General features: G+C 33.9%; 1 protein-coding gene and 1 non-coding gene across 3 annotated transcripts; both read right to left on the bottom strand.

Annotated features, from left to right (window-relative positions):
* Positions 1 to 247: 247 nt before the first annotated feature.
* On the bottom strand, positions 248 to 332 carry TRNAM-CAU (transfer RNA methionine (anticodon CAU)). The gene is given in 2 exon segments: positions 248 to 283; positions 295 to 332. It is a non-coding gene; the product is annotated as a tRNA-Met (tRNA).
* Positions 333 to 541: 209 nt separating this feature from the next.
* On the bottom strand, positions 542 to 11639 carry LOC145603603 (caltractin). 2 transcript variants are annotated; one of them, XM_081659543.1, is made up of 7 exons: positions 11584 to 11639; positions 2674 to 2788; positions 2551 to 2587; positions 2448 to 2475; positions 1644 to 1796; positions 1466 to 1568; positions 542 to 1062 (listed from the first exon to the last, which is right to left on the bottom strand). In XM_081659543.1, the coding sequence occupies exons 1-7, from the start codon at positions 11584 to 11586 to the stop codon at positions 998 to 1000; spliced, it is 504 nt and encodes a 167-aa protein (XP_081515669.1). In that variant the 5' UTR covers positions 11587 to 11639; the 3' UTR covers positions 542 to 997. The 2 variants fall into 2 exon arrangements, with proteins under 2 accessions (XP_081515669.1, XP_081515670.1); XM_081659544.1 differs by lacking the exon at positions 11584 to 11639 and adding an exon at positions 4371 to 4476.
* Between the last annotated feature and the right edge of the window lie 1053 nt (positions 11640 to 12692).

The following is a 12692-nucleotide window of genomic DNA, read 5'->3' as shown; positions in this document are numbered from 1 at the left end:
TTTTGCAGATGCAGCAATTTAGTTAAAAGTTTTGTTTAAAATGTGTTAGTGTTTGCAGAAAAGGAAACTTCCTTCCTGTCTTCTCCCTCAGAACTTGCATTCGAGGTTCAAAGACATTTATAATTACTTCTGTGTCGATATTATGTACTTCATATGTAGTACCTATAACGTAGAGATCAAAGAATAAATACCAAAGAACCAAGCTTTGCTCTAGGTTGTAATAAAAAGTTTTTAAAACAAAAGATATTGGGGTGAGAGAGGCTCGAACTCTCGACCTCAGGATTACTCAGAAGCTATGAGACCTACGCGCTAGCCAACTGCGCCACCACCCCATTTGTTGTAATCTTTGTTACAACAACAAATGATTGTATTTACAAATTACCACAAAGTACCAAATGCCTCAATCAAAAGAAAAAACTATATCTTGCTAGTAATAAAATACTAATTCAGTTTTTTTTTGGTTGCACCCACTCATTAAATTATAGGCATTATTGATTTGAGATAATTTCTAAAGACTTTACCTAATCGAGGATTTTTCACATGTTCACAGTGCGATAAAAACTACTTCTAGAAAATTAAAGTGTCCTTATTGCAAAAATTTCAAGTAACATCCTTCATTACGATGAACTAGGACATTATGACAACTAATTCTAGACAAAATGAATATCTAGTGCTTTGTCTGCTCCATGACCAATAAAGGCAGGACTCCGCCGTGGGGGAAAAAAAAAATTGATACAAAAGCCACAAGTTTCAGCATTTACTTCTACAGATATATCAAATTCACATCAGGTTTTTTCACTACAAATAATTTATATGGATAAAGATAAGACAGCATTAGCCCATAAAACACACATTAGCAATCCCCCACTCTTCAAAGGAAAAAAGCTAGACCAAGCAAATGCAACGCTCAGCATTAGCATTCGACATGTACACGTCAAATACAGCAGTAGGAGCAGCTTCTAATAACACACGGTGCAGTGCTAATCAAGGTTCAATTTCAATATGCATATGACGTTCTCTTCATCATTCTCAAAAACTCCTCAACATTGACCTCGCCATCACCTGTATGATTTAGAGGCAATAATAGTCAGAAAATAAGCACTCTTTTTAACACCAGAAATAAGGAATATAGAATTATAGATAATCACATTGAATTTAGGACAGCGCGTTTTAAGCTAACCTACATCTATAAATTTATTTAGTTGTCTAATTGTGAATTTATCAAATCCAAAGAGGTAAGAGATGAGAGTATCATCCTGGATCAAAGTATATAGAAATTGATGATCTTTTAACTTCCTTCTAAAGGCCAGCTAGTCCAAGATGCTGAACAGCAGAGTTTAAAAATCACACAATCATAACGGGAATTCAAAGAACTTTAACAGAATTTCTGATCCCAAAGAGCTCAATCATATAGAGATGGGAAGTATAAGATTTATAATCATAGCAGATAAAAGAGGAAGCTTACGGTCTCGGTCTGCTTCTTCAACCATATCTTGGATATCCTTCACAGTGAAGTTTTCACCCAATTCCTTTGCAACACGTTGAATATCTTCAGGAGAAATCTTTCCCTACACCACCATGGGTTAAAATATGTCACTTGTGACTAAAATAAAAGCAATAAATGAAGAATAGCTCAAATTTACATTGTTGTCTTGGTCGATTATACGGAATGCTTTCATTAACTCCTCCTTAGTGTCTCTTTCTCCCATTTTAGCAGTCATCATGTGACAAAATTCATCAAAATCGATGGCACCACTTCCATCCTTATCAACATCCGCAATCATTTGATTGATTTGCTGAAATAAGACAAAAGGTTAAGATCAGCTGTTAACAGAAACCCTAGCACCTTCAACCAATTGCCCTTCCCATTTATTGCAAGCCAGAGGAAAAATTGCAAGTAAACATATATCTATAAAAGGACGCCTGAAAGGACAATGGAAAGTAATTTTTTGGGGGGCATATGTGGAAACTACGAGAGAGGCCGGATGTACTAGTTTGTTGCTGGTCATTGAATAGCACAGAGAAAAGTTACATGTTCAGGTGCCAAAATTATCATACATGAGGACGCTGTCTTTAAATTAGACATTGACATGGAACATGACCTTAATGAAACATATTTCTCACTTTAAAATACTTTATCTTCATTTCCAGTTGTAAATTCATAGATGGACTTTTAAGTTGACTTGTTTGCTAATTCTTGAATGAATTCTCATTTCACCTTTATTATTTTTTTTATCAACGAATATGTGGTTCGAGATAATTGAGGTGCCTAGGTAAATAATGATGTGTTAGGTAAGGAATCCATAACCTTGTCCGAGAGTCTATGTGTCCACATGGGTAATTGAGATAAAATGATGAGTGCAAGGAACATAAATCATCTTTGTGCAAGTATTCAGAGAAATGCTACAATCATAATCAACGCATAACCAAAAATGACAGATTAATACCTCTTCAGTCATCTCAAATCCCAGAGCCCTGCAACCACACAATTTTAGGTCAGGTAATTGTGAAGTAGAAAATAAATTCCTCTGGGTTTACAAAGAACAATACCTCATAGCAACATTCAACTCCTTAGCATCAATATTCCCTATAAAATTCAAATTGAACAAATCAGGTGAGAACAAACTAGATGCATTACCGTACAAAACTTAAAACACTAGATAGATTCAAAACCTGAGCCATCAGTGTCAAACAGATCAAAAGCTTCCTTAATCTCTTGCCTCTTTTGTTGAGTGAGACCATGATGACGCCCACGTGGCTTGTCTTTCCTCACTGTTCTAGCACTTGACTAATAATATGATTACCAAATCCAGAAAATCAAAGTCAACAAACTTCACTAAAACAAATATTCCAAAAAAAAAAATTAAATAAATAACACACATCATGGCATCAACATCAGACAAATTATTTCACTACTTGGAGCACACCATAGTAACTCAATTCCTACCCAAACCGTTTCTCATAATAAAGACAGACAAACATAGGTATCAATTCTTACATACTGACAACTAATCAGAATAAATATCGATACAACCATGGAAAAAGCATATAACGAATAGAAACTCATCAGAGTACTATAGAAGTTTATTAACTACCAAAAACTATCCACTTAAGGGTTACAATACCCCAAGCCCTCCCTCATACAAAAAAGGGAACATTGAAAGAGGGAACTTCTTAGTCTAAAGAAAAACTTAGTTGGTTCTAAGTTGTTCCTAGTTGGTACACATGTAATACCAAAAAGAATTCTATTAATACCATAAAAAAACAAGCATTCTTAGTTAGCACCAAAAATAAGTATTTTGGTACAAAATGCTTACAAAGTAAGAACACTATCCTACCATCTGCATTTTACTATAAACTGAGAATATTGGATGCAAAACTGATCAACAAAGTCACAGACAACAGAATTAACAGGCAATGAAAATGAAGAATCTGTATGTCCACTAATCATCATCAAATCATTGCATGATCAAAAACAATAATTCTTTCATTTATAAACACAATGAGCTCAATTCAAGATATACTATGAGGAAATCAACTCATCTAAATCGTGCCAATGCCCGAAGATTCTCTATCCTTTGGCTTTGGAAAAAAATGGAACAAATCACGGTGACTTATCAAGTTCATTGTTGTCTTTCTGAATAACGGTTTGATGCAAATAGTTGCAAATTAAGATTGACAACATCGTCTTAAACTCGGCCCTCCATTACGGTATTGGTGCCTTAATTGGAGTCTCTTTAGAAACATTAGGGGTAATTCAATGCTCACATTGGCACTAACAAGCCTATATTATTAACACATATGTTCATAGCACACATTAACTCCCAATTTCCATTAAACTAATTCAAACTCCATTACACACCATTCATTCTAACCTGCAATTGATTTATCCAGGGATCAAACCTCTACCCAATAAAAAAGATTCTAAATTTCGTCAAACCATCTTCATATTAAGCCCCAAATCAAAATCCCAGTATATGTAACATCAATAGAGCTCAATTATCTTCCAACTTGGTGGCTAATCATGCTTTAATTTATCTGGGTATTTATCCCAAATCCCTAAAACAAAATACTAAATTCAAGAACCTTAATTTCTTCAATCCCAGACCCTAAAGTCTCGATTTTTATTTTATATTTGTGGGAAATTAAATTAGATAGTACTATTGAACATGTTGGTTTGAATTTTCGCATAGAAATCTTACTCATTACATATAGACTAATTACACAGGGCATGATTATAAAAAATAAAAAATAATAATAAAAAATAAAAAAACACCCCGATGAATTGAAGGGGAAAATTGAAGAACAAAGAAAGAGAAGAAATTTAACAACGATTAATTAATATAATAAGGGGCAAAAAGAAGACGCACCATTGTGCTGAAATTGCAAAGAGATCTTGTGAGAGAGTGAGTAAAATGGAAGAAAGATTGGTTGTAAGCAGTCTTTTCGACTTTTCTCGACGTTTCTCACTTTCTTGACAAATATTATAAATTCGAAAGAAAGGAGGTGTGGAAATTATAAAGGTTTTTTTTTTTTTTTTTTTTACATGTAACTAAAGGAAAGTAGAAGCATAAAAGGAAATTCTGGTTTTTTGTTGACTTGGTAAGGGAATTTTGAGTTTAACATTCCTAATTTAATTGCTAACACTAATAGCATGGTTATGAACCAATGGTCCTTCCACCTTTTACCATAGTAAATTAATTCGTATAAACAAGATGACACAACACAATATAAATAACACGAAATATATATAGGGTTTCTGTTAAAAGATGTTTAACAAAAAAGAGAGATTTGAGCCCAAACTAAACATAAAAATGTTTAATTAGGTGGATTTGGGGAAGGATTGAAAACGAAGTTCAAATTGTATAAAATAGCTTTTAACTAACAATTTGTTTCAAATACCAAAACATACCGATAATTCTTTATCGAACCAGATAGCACAACTACTAAATAACTATTGAGTGAACAAACAACTAACACACATTCAATATGAACATGATTTGATCGGTGTTCCAAAATTCCTCTTCATGGCAATAAAATAATTTCAAGTTGATACTTTGTATATGTTGTAATATAGAATCAGTTATGAGATTCACTCTTACTTTTTTTCTTACAATTCAAGGTTAAACTGATACTTTAAGTTATAATTTCTTTTCATAAAGTGAGAAAGTTTTCTTAGGTTCAAAATAAAACCACTACTTGTAGTATAGAATGTTATGAGTCATTGAAGATCAAGCCAAATTCTGCATACTCCTACTTTGTATACCCTTTGTTTCTTTTATGTTATCAATTGCACCACGAGTATATTTTAGAGATCTCGAGTTTAAATTATCATAGGGGAAAAGGGTAAGTTCACATGAATTAGTTGTTGATAAATATAACTACTCGTGAACATGACAAACAAGTGAATATAATACGGAGTAATGTTTTAGGTTCAAGTTCTACCATATTCATATGTTTATTAACTGTAAATCATTGTAGCCGTATTTTCTATCAACTGTCGAGTGTTACAAAATAAAATCATGATTCATGACCTCCAACTTTCATTATGTTAGGCATAGTAGATCTAGAGATTGTTCAAAGCATAACATAAATAATGCAAGCCAAACAGATTGTATTAAATTGAACATATTACAGTTTCAACTATAATCACTGAACAAATAAGCTCAATCATATTTATCAGTAATTAAATACAGCCTCGCGGTACAGATTGTCTTTTCAATTCTGACGTGCGGCAGTATATCTGAAGATCAGACATTCAGACACCCCTTTAATATAAACCAAATCTAATTTACATTGCTCTCCATGATTGTCAGTTCTGATCATATTGATTTGAACAGATCATAGAAAACTGCTGGCTTCTTGTAGTCTAAAATGCACAAAGCCTGATGAAACAAGTAAAGTTAGTAAACATCGGAAACAGCAGGAAGCTAATACAATTTTACATCATTTAACAAGTACAGCAGCAAGTTGTCACATTCCTAAATTGAAATACATATATAAATTCCAAGCATACCCCCCATCTAAATGCAGAGGTCGAGAGAAAATGGTAAGGATTATAAAGTTGTTTCAGTGAAACTATGGTCATAACTTTCTTATGAAAGGGTAGAGACGACAGTGTGACTACTTCTACATGATGAGGGGGAATATTTATTTGATTGAAACTAGCATTTCGAGAAAATAAAACAGTTTCTTAAAGAAGCTTCTCAGAAACAGGAAGATTTACCTGGACTGCAGATATTATGTGAATTAGTTGCTTCAGCCCATGGTTTTCCAATAAATTGCAGGCCAATAGGCAATCCTTCTGCATCATTTCCAATCTAGAACAGTAATTGAAAATTGTCAGCTACGAGTGAAGGGATTCACCACAGTTTCACTTCAAGCAGTGAGTGCAAAAGGAAAAAAATATATTAATACTCACCGGTACAGTAACTGCAGGCAGGCCAAGAAAATTTCCTGCTATTTGATAGCGTACCAATGCAGCTGGAAAAACAAAGTAAATTGAAGATGACTTATTTACATCCATTACAACGTATGCCTGAGGATTTAAAGCTTCAAAGACTTGGAAGATACAGAAGTGCTTTAACATGTGTACCTCCATCAATGTAATCAAGTTCACCGGTTTTTAAAGCACGATCCTTGATCAGGTAAGCAGTTACACTGGCATAACATTGGGACAAGTTACTATAACTGATAGTACTATATAAACTAACTTCTAAAAAAGGAACAAATTATTTTTACATATGAGGTAGCAGACATTAATGTTCACAGACATAAACAGGTACTCATATTGGCATTAGACACATCTGTGACCAAAGCCCAAAACATTAATGAGAGAGTAACAATAACATCTGCTTTTAAAAAAAATTTGTTATGTAAAAGCATCAGTTGGTGCCTGCAGACAAATGACAGAAGATGTGTTACACCAAGTTGACATTGAAGAATATTTGAATTGCAACATTCAAACAAAATTAATAGATTTAGTTCACGTGTTTTGTGTTTAGAAATCACTATATTGGCAGGAGTTCCTATTACATTACAAAAAGAACTAGTCAATCAAGCATATTAATCTGATGAGCACTTGACAAAAAAGATGCAGGCATGGCATAACTTACAGTTTCTGCCAAAGATGGTCAAGTGCAGCAGTGCACTCAGATCCAATTGTTGTATTGTGTGCTAGTCGCATTGTTTCTATATCTGGTATCGTCACCTCTACAGTCTAGGAAAATAAAGGAAATTAACTTTAACAGAACAGTATTGAAAATATTCGATCCACTCCAATCTTTCCTACTAAAATTCTTGAATTCATGGTGGGTCTTTGTTATATAAAGGTCTCCAGCATACAAACGTAAGCACTGGGTTATATATAACATATTAATCACAGAATGGCCGGGAATGAATACATTACCTCCCATCCATAACACTTCCGAAGTTTATCAAGAGCGTGAGAGCAAAAAAGCTTGATATCAGAGTGACAGTCATCAAACCACTGTGCCAGGAATATAAAACAAAGAAGTTAAAGAATCATTAGAACAGTTGACTGTAAAAAGGTTTCTAGAACAAAAAAAATATGGTGTGTAGCACATGGAAGGTCAGATGAATTACAGACCTTTCCATATCTTGCCATTTTGATATCACCAATTGATGTCTTTGGTCTCAGCAGAGGCAGTTTCACTTTAGGCTGGTAAGATCATAAAATCATTTCCACAGAACATATAATCCATAGTTCCATAGTATTGTGCATCAACAAGTGGTAAAAGGAAAAAATGGCAATGCTAATAACCATATGATAATTCCCTTTTTTCCCCTCATGATAATGAAATTCAGGAACATAGTACTCACCCTGTATGAGGTACACGTCCAAAAGTTGGCTTGAAACCAACAACACCACAGAGAGCTGCAGGCATACGAACTGAGCCTCAATTTAAGTACAAGAGCATTTAATGTGATGCCTCAATATGATATTTTATTTACTGCCACCATCAACACCAAGTGCGACAGGACATAATCCTACAGAAACAACAGCAGCAGAGCCACTAGAAGATCCACCAGCTATCCGACTGGTGTTGTACGGATTTCGAGTTACCCTACAGTAATTTAAAAAAAAAAAAAAAAAAAAAAAAAAAAAAAAAAAAAAAAAAAAACCTTGCTATAAAAATTATGGTAAAACAAGCTTTCTCTGCAGAACTGAGTTAACAGTATTCTACGCTGCCAATTTTTTTGATCAAAAGAGGAACATGAAGCAACTTTTGAGCATCAATGCTACATTGTTCACATAGATATACATAATTGATACAAATACAACAAGTCAATGAGACACTCTCATTTCTTCAAAATCATCTTAGCTGCAGCAAAACTTTTTGTCCTATAATTTCCGAGCCTGACCTTTCCTTTGTTGGGCACCTTCAATCTGCCTCTTCCCCCATGAATTTTCGGCCACCAAAGCAGTCTTTTCCCCTTCTTCTTACCCCCATGACGGCCACTTCCAATCCCCTTGAAACCATTTTTCACTTGTTTAAGTTTCTCAGAATGCTTCATGTACTTCATTAGCCCACTTACAAGTGCATGAAAATGTCCTGGTTGTTTCCTCTTTGCCAAAGTCTTGACCTCAGATTTTCTTGGCTTCTCTGACTTTAGTTTCTGACGATGATTGGCATCTTCTGTGTGATGAAACATCTGTCCAAGTTGTTTCCAAAATGATCTAGCATGACGTGCATCAGGCTCATCCCTATAATGATGGTGGTGGTGATGGTGAAATATCATCCCTAGCTTCCTTCCAAGTCTCCTCAACCTCCCTCTCCTTTTACCTCGTTCCTTTTGTGGGTTCCACTTATGTAGCTGTGCTGAACTCATTTGGCTCAAGGATTTTGCATCAGAGTAGTCATCTCGACTGTTGGAATAGGAAGAAGTATCATAATAACCTGAAGCTGTACTGTCAGTAAATTCAGGCTGTTTCATCCTTGTTGAGTGGCCTACTTTCTCATGCATTGGCTCACTTTCATCACTATCATAACCATCACTTCCAGATGATTCATAACTCCCACTCAAGGAAGATGGCGAGCCACTTTGCTGAGTTGTTGAGCCAGAAGAATTGCATGAATTCCAACTCATTTCATCATTATCATAACCATCACTTCCAGATGCTACCAAGCCTTTTTCCTTGCCCAAAGGATTTGCTAAACTAGAAAAACTGGGCAAACCCAAATCATCAACACTCTTTTGCTCTGATGTCTGGTCAGTTTTAACAAGCTTTTGAAGTGATGGAATAAGAGACTCAATTCTGCTAAAAGCGTCCTCAATTGCCTTGAACCTATCACTTCCCACATTATTTCCATCTAGAGCAAACAAACTAGTGCTGTTCGAGTTCATTCCAATTCTGAAAGGTAAGTTCCTTGGTAATTCACGATGATTCTTAACAAAAAAGGAAGGCTGTTTTGTTTCAGATCCTTGAACAGACTTATTCACCTCATCACTTTGAAAAGTAAAGTTTTGTGGCCAACTAACAAAATGGATATCTCGCTTTACTGATGAGTTCTTTTCACTGAGGCCTAAATTAATCTGGTTAGTAGCAACCGGCAGCTGAAAACTTGGCAGGGGTTCACAAAATCGACGGCGTTTCCTACTGATTTCTGGCTCACTATGGAAACTGCTTGGGTTTGATGTAGGGGAAATATTAATTTGGGGACTTAACTTTGTAGTTAACTCCTTGTCCTGCAGCAAACTTGGGCTATGCTGTAATGTTTGTTTGGAGGGCAGAGCACCAACTGTACTGGATTCGGAAACCATCCTCTATAATTTTCCAAAAGATAAAAACAGAAACAAATAGATTCAGATTCAAAGTCTGTCTGGTAGAATTATGCAGATATACTAATAGATTACTATCCAAGGAACACCAGCTAATTCTCGATTGTATAAGCATCATAAACTTACTTGCCAAAATAGAATTAACAAGCTAATGGTTTTACAAGTGCAGCAAATAATATCAATGAATTAAAACACTGAAAGCCAAAGGAAAGACAACAAACCTCTGCATACGCTTCAAAAGCCCGTTCAACAGCAGCATCAAGCATGCTTAGAAAGTGCTGCATATCCTCATCCGACTGCACATAATAAATCCAGAGAATAAATCAGGACAGGACCAAAAAAGTGTCATTTGAAACAAAAAGTATAAACTATAGTCATGTTTACCCAATACAAAATTTGAAACCCAACAGTTGGTTCAAGTCTGAAACACAAGGGAAGAGACTTTAATAGTATATGTTTGTGACATTGTGATCAAGCACAAACTACAGCACTTAGCACTCTCTAATTAGAATGTTGTAGGTTCTTTCTTAATCGATCAAATCAAGTTAAGAAACGAGCATTTTTGACAACAACACTATCAGTAAATCCAATAATACTTCTTTTATACTACATTGAAAGCAGACATGAAGATTAAAGAATAGTAAACTATACAAAATCAAGACTGAACAACAATAATCCTACTCCAGTATATTAGTAACAGCATTGTGGCAAATCGATTTGGTATCCCGTTCAAACTTAAGAACATTAAGATAACCCATCACTACTAAGTACTAACAATAAACCCAAAATGCATATCACCATAAGCAATGTTGGATGAAACCCTATTGGCCCGTTTGGTAGAAGTCATTTTTCCAACATTTACTCATCACCCTCTAAATGCTTGATCCTCAAATTCTACAAATTACATTTCCAAATAAATGCAACAATTTTCAATAAAACAACCGCGCATAATTTGTGCAATGTGCATTAATACAGGTACATTCTAATAGATCAAATTAAAAGGTAGATTACACATATAAAGATTCTAAATTTCCAAAGATCAAACCTCTACCCAATAAAAAAGATTCTAAATTTCCTTAAACCATCATCATATTAAGCCCCAAATCAAAATCCCAGTATAATTATCTTCCAATTATTTTCAAAAGAGCTCAATTATCTTTTAACTTGGTGGCTAATCATGCTTTAATTATCTGGGTAAATCTCCCAAATCCCTAATTACACTCGAACAAAAAACTAAATTCAAGAATCATGATTTCTTCAATCCCAGACCCTAAAGTCTAGATTTTTAATTTATAAATTTGCGGGAAATTAAATTATCTGTCAAATTAACATTAAACTTGTTGGTTTGAATTTTCTCATAGAAATTTTACTCAGAGACTAAATATACAAGGTTAAGGTATGATGATACTCCCTCCGTCCCCTTTTAATAATCCCGTGCATTTTTCACTAGAATTAATAAACACAAATAAGAATAATAAAAGTACATTGAAAAAGTAAATTGAAAGTAGAGAGAGAAAGTAATAAAAATACATTGGAAATTTAAATTTGCACAAGTATTATTGCAAATTGGACGAAATTTTGATAAAAAATTAATATTAACAGTGGTTGGAAAAAGCAAATGGGGTAAATATTTTGAAAAAATTTACCGGGACTATCAAAAAGGGACGGAGTGTGTAAAAATAAGCCCCGATTAAATAAAAAAAAAATTAAAAATAAAAAGAAAGAGAAGAAATTTAACAACGATTAATTCATATAATAAGGGGCAAAAAGAAGACGCACCATTGTGATGAAATTGCAAAGAGATCTTGTGAGAGAGTGAGTAAAATGGAAGAAAGATTGGTACTCGTAACTTGTAATCAGACTTTTCTCTTGACAAAGATTATGAATTCAAAAGAAAGGGAGTTGTGGAAATTATAATACTCGTACGATTTTTTTTTTTTTTTTTTTTTTTGGAAATGTAACTATGTAAAGGAAAATATCCTATCGTATATATAAAATGAAAGAGGGTTTTGGGTGATAAATTTCACTTTCCCAAAAAACTACCATCTAAACAAAAAAAACTACTCTCTCTGTATTTTTTTTTAAGTGACACACTTTTCATTTCCGGCCGTGTATTTTTAAGTGACACACTTTCTCTTTTATAAACTCCTTACATTTTAATAATATATCTTCACCCCACTATCTCTTACTTTATTATTTCTTACTCCTTTTATGGTCCCCACTTCCTTTCACATTCTTTTATTTTATCATTTCTCACTCCTCCGACCTACCCCACTAACATCTTATTTTATTAAAGTCAATAAAATATCCTAAAACACTGTGTCGGTCAAACTGTGTCACTTTAAAAAACACGGAGGGAGTACCACCGAAACCAAAAAAAAAAAAAAAAAAACTACCACCTAAAAAAAACTACCATTTGAAAAGAATAAAAAAAACCTTTCATTTTAAAAGAAAAAACAGGGAATCGAGCCTGATATATTCTCACACACAACTTTCGTGTGTCGCTTAGCTTGTTAGCATAACTTTGCCACGAAAAAAAGAAGTTATATCGGTAATACAGCTGAAATTGTTATATACGTGTTTCAAAAAAACAACCCCCTTAAATCACCCTATTTTGAAATAACCACCTCTTTTTTCAAATATTTAAAATAACCACCTATAAAAAAAAAAAAAAAAAAAAGTTAGAATTCACCATTCATTAGTTGAATCTGTCCAATTTTTCACTTTTTCGTCAATTGAGCTCACCTATCAGCTATTTTTTCATTTTATATACTCAGAGCCACGATTTTTTTTCCTCAATTCATCTTCACCACCAAAAAAAAAAAAAAAAAACACCAAATTCACTGAAAAATATCTAAATTTTCTTAAATTCTTTTGCAAATAAACAA

Source organism: Chenopodium album, chromosome 22, assembly GCF_948465745.1.
Source record: "Chenopodium album chromosome 22, dcCheAlbu1.1, whole genome shotgun sequence".
Lineage (NCBI taxonomy): Eukaryota > Viridiplantae > Streptophyta > Magnoliopsida > Caryophyllales > Amaranthaceae > Chenopodium > Chenopodium album.
The sequence above is the reverse complement of the archived record's forward strand: the minus strand, read 5'-3'. Positions and strand labels throughout refer to the sequence as shown.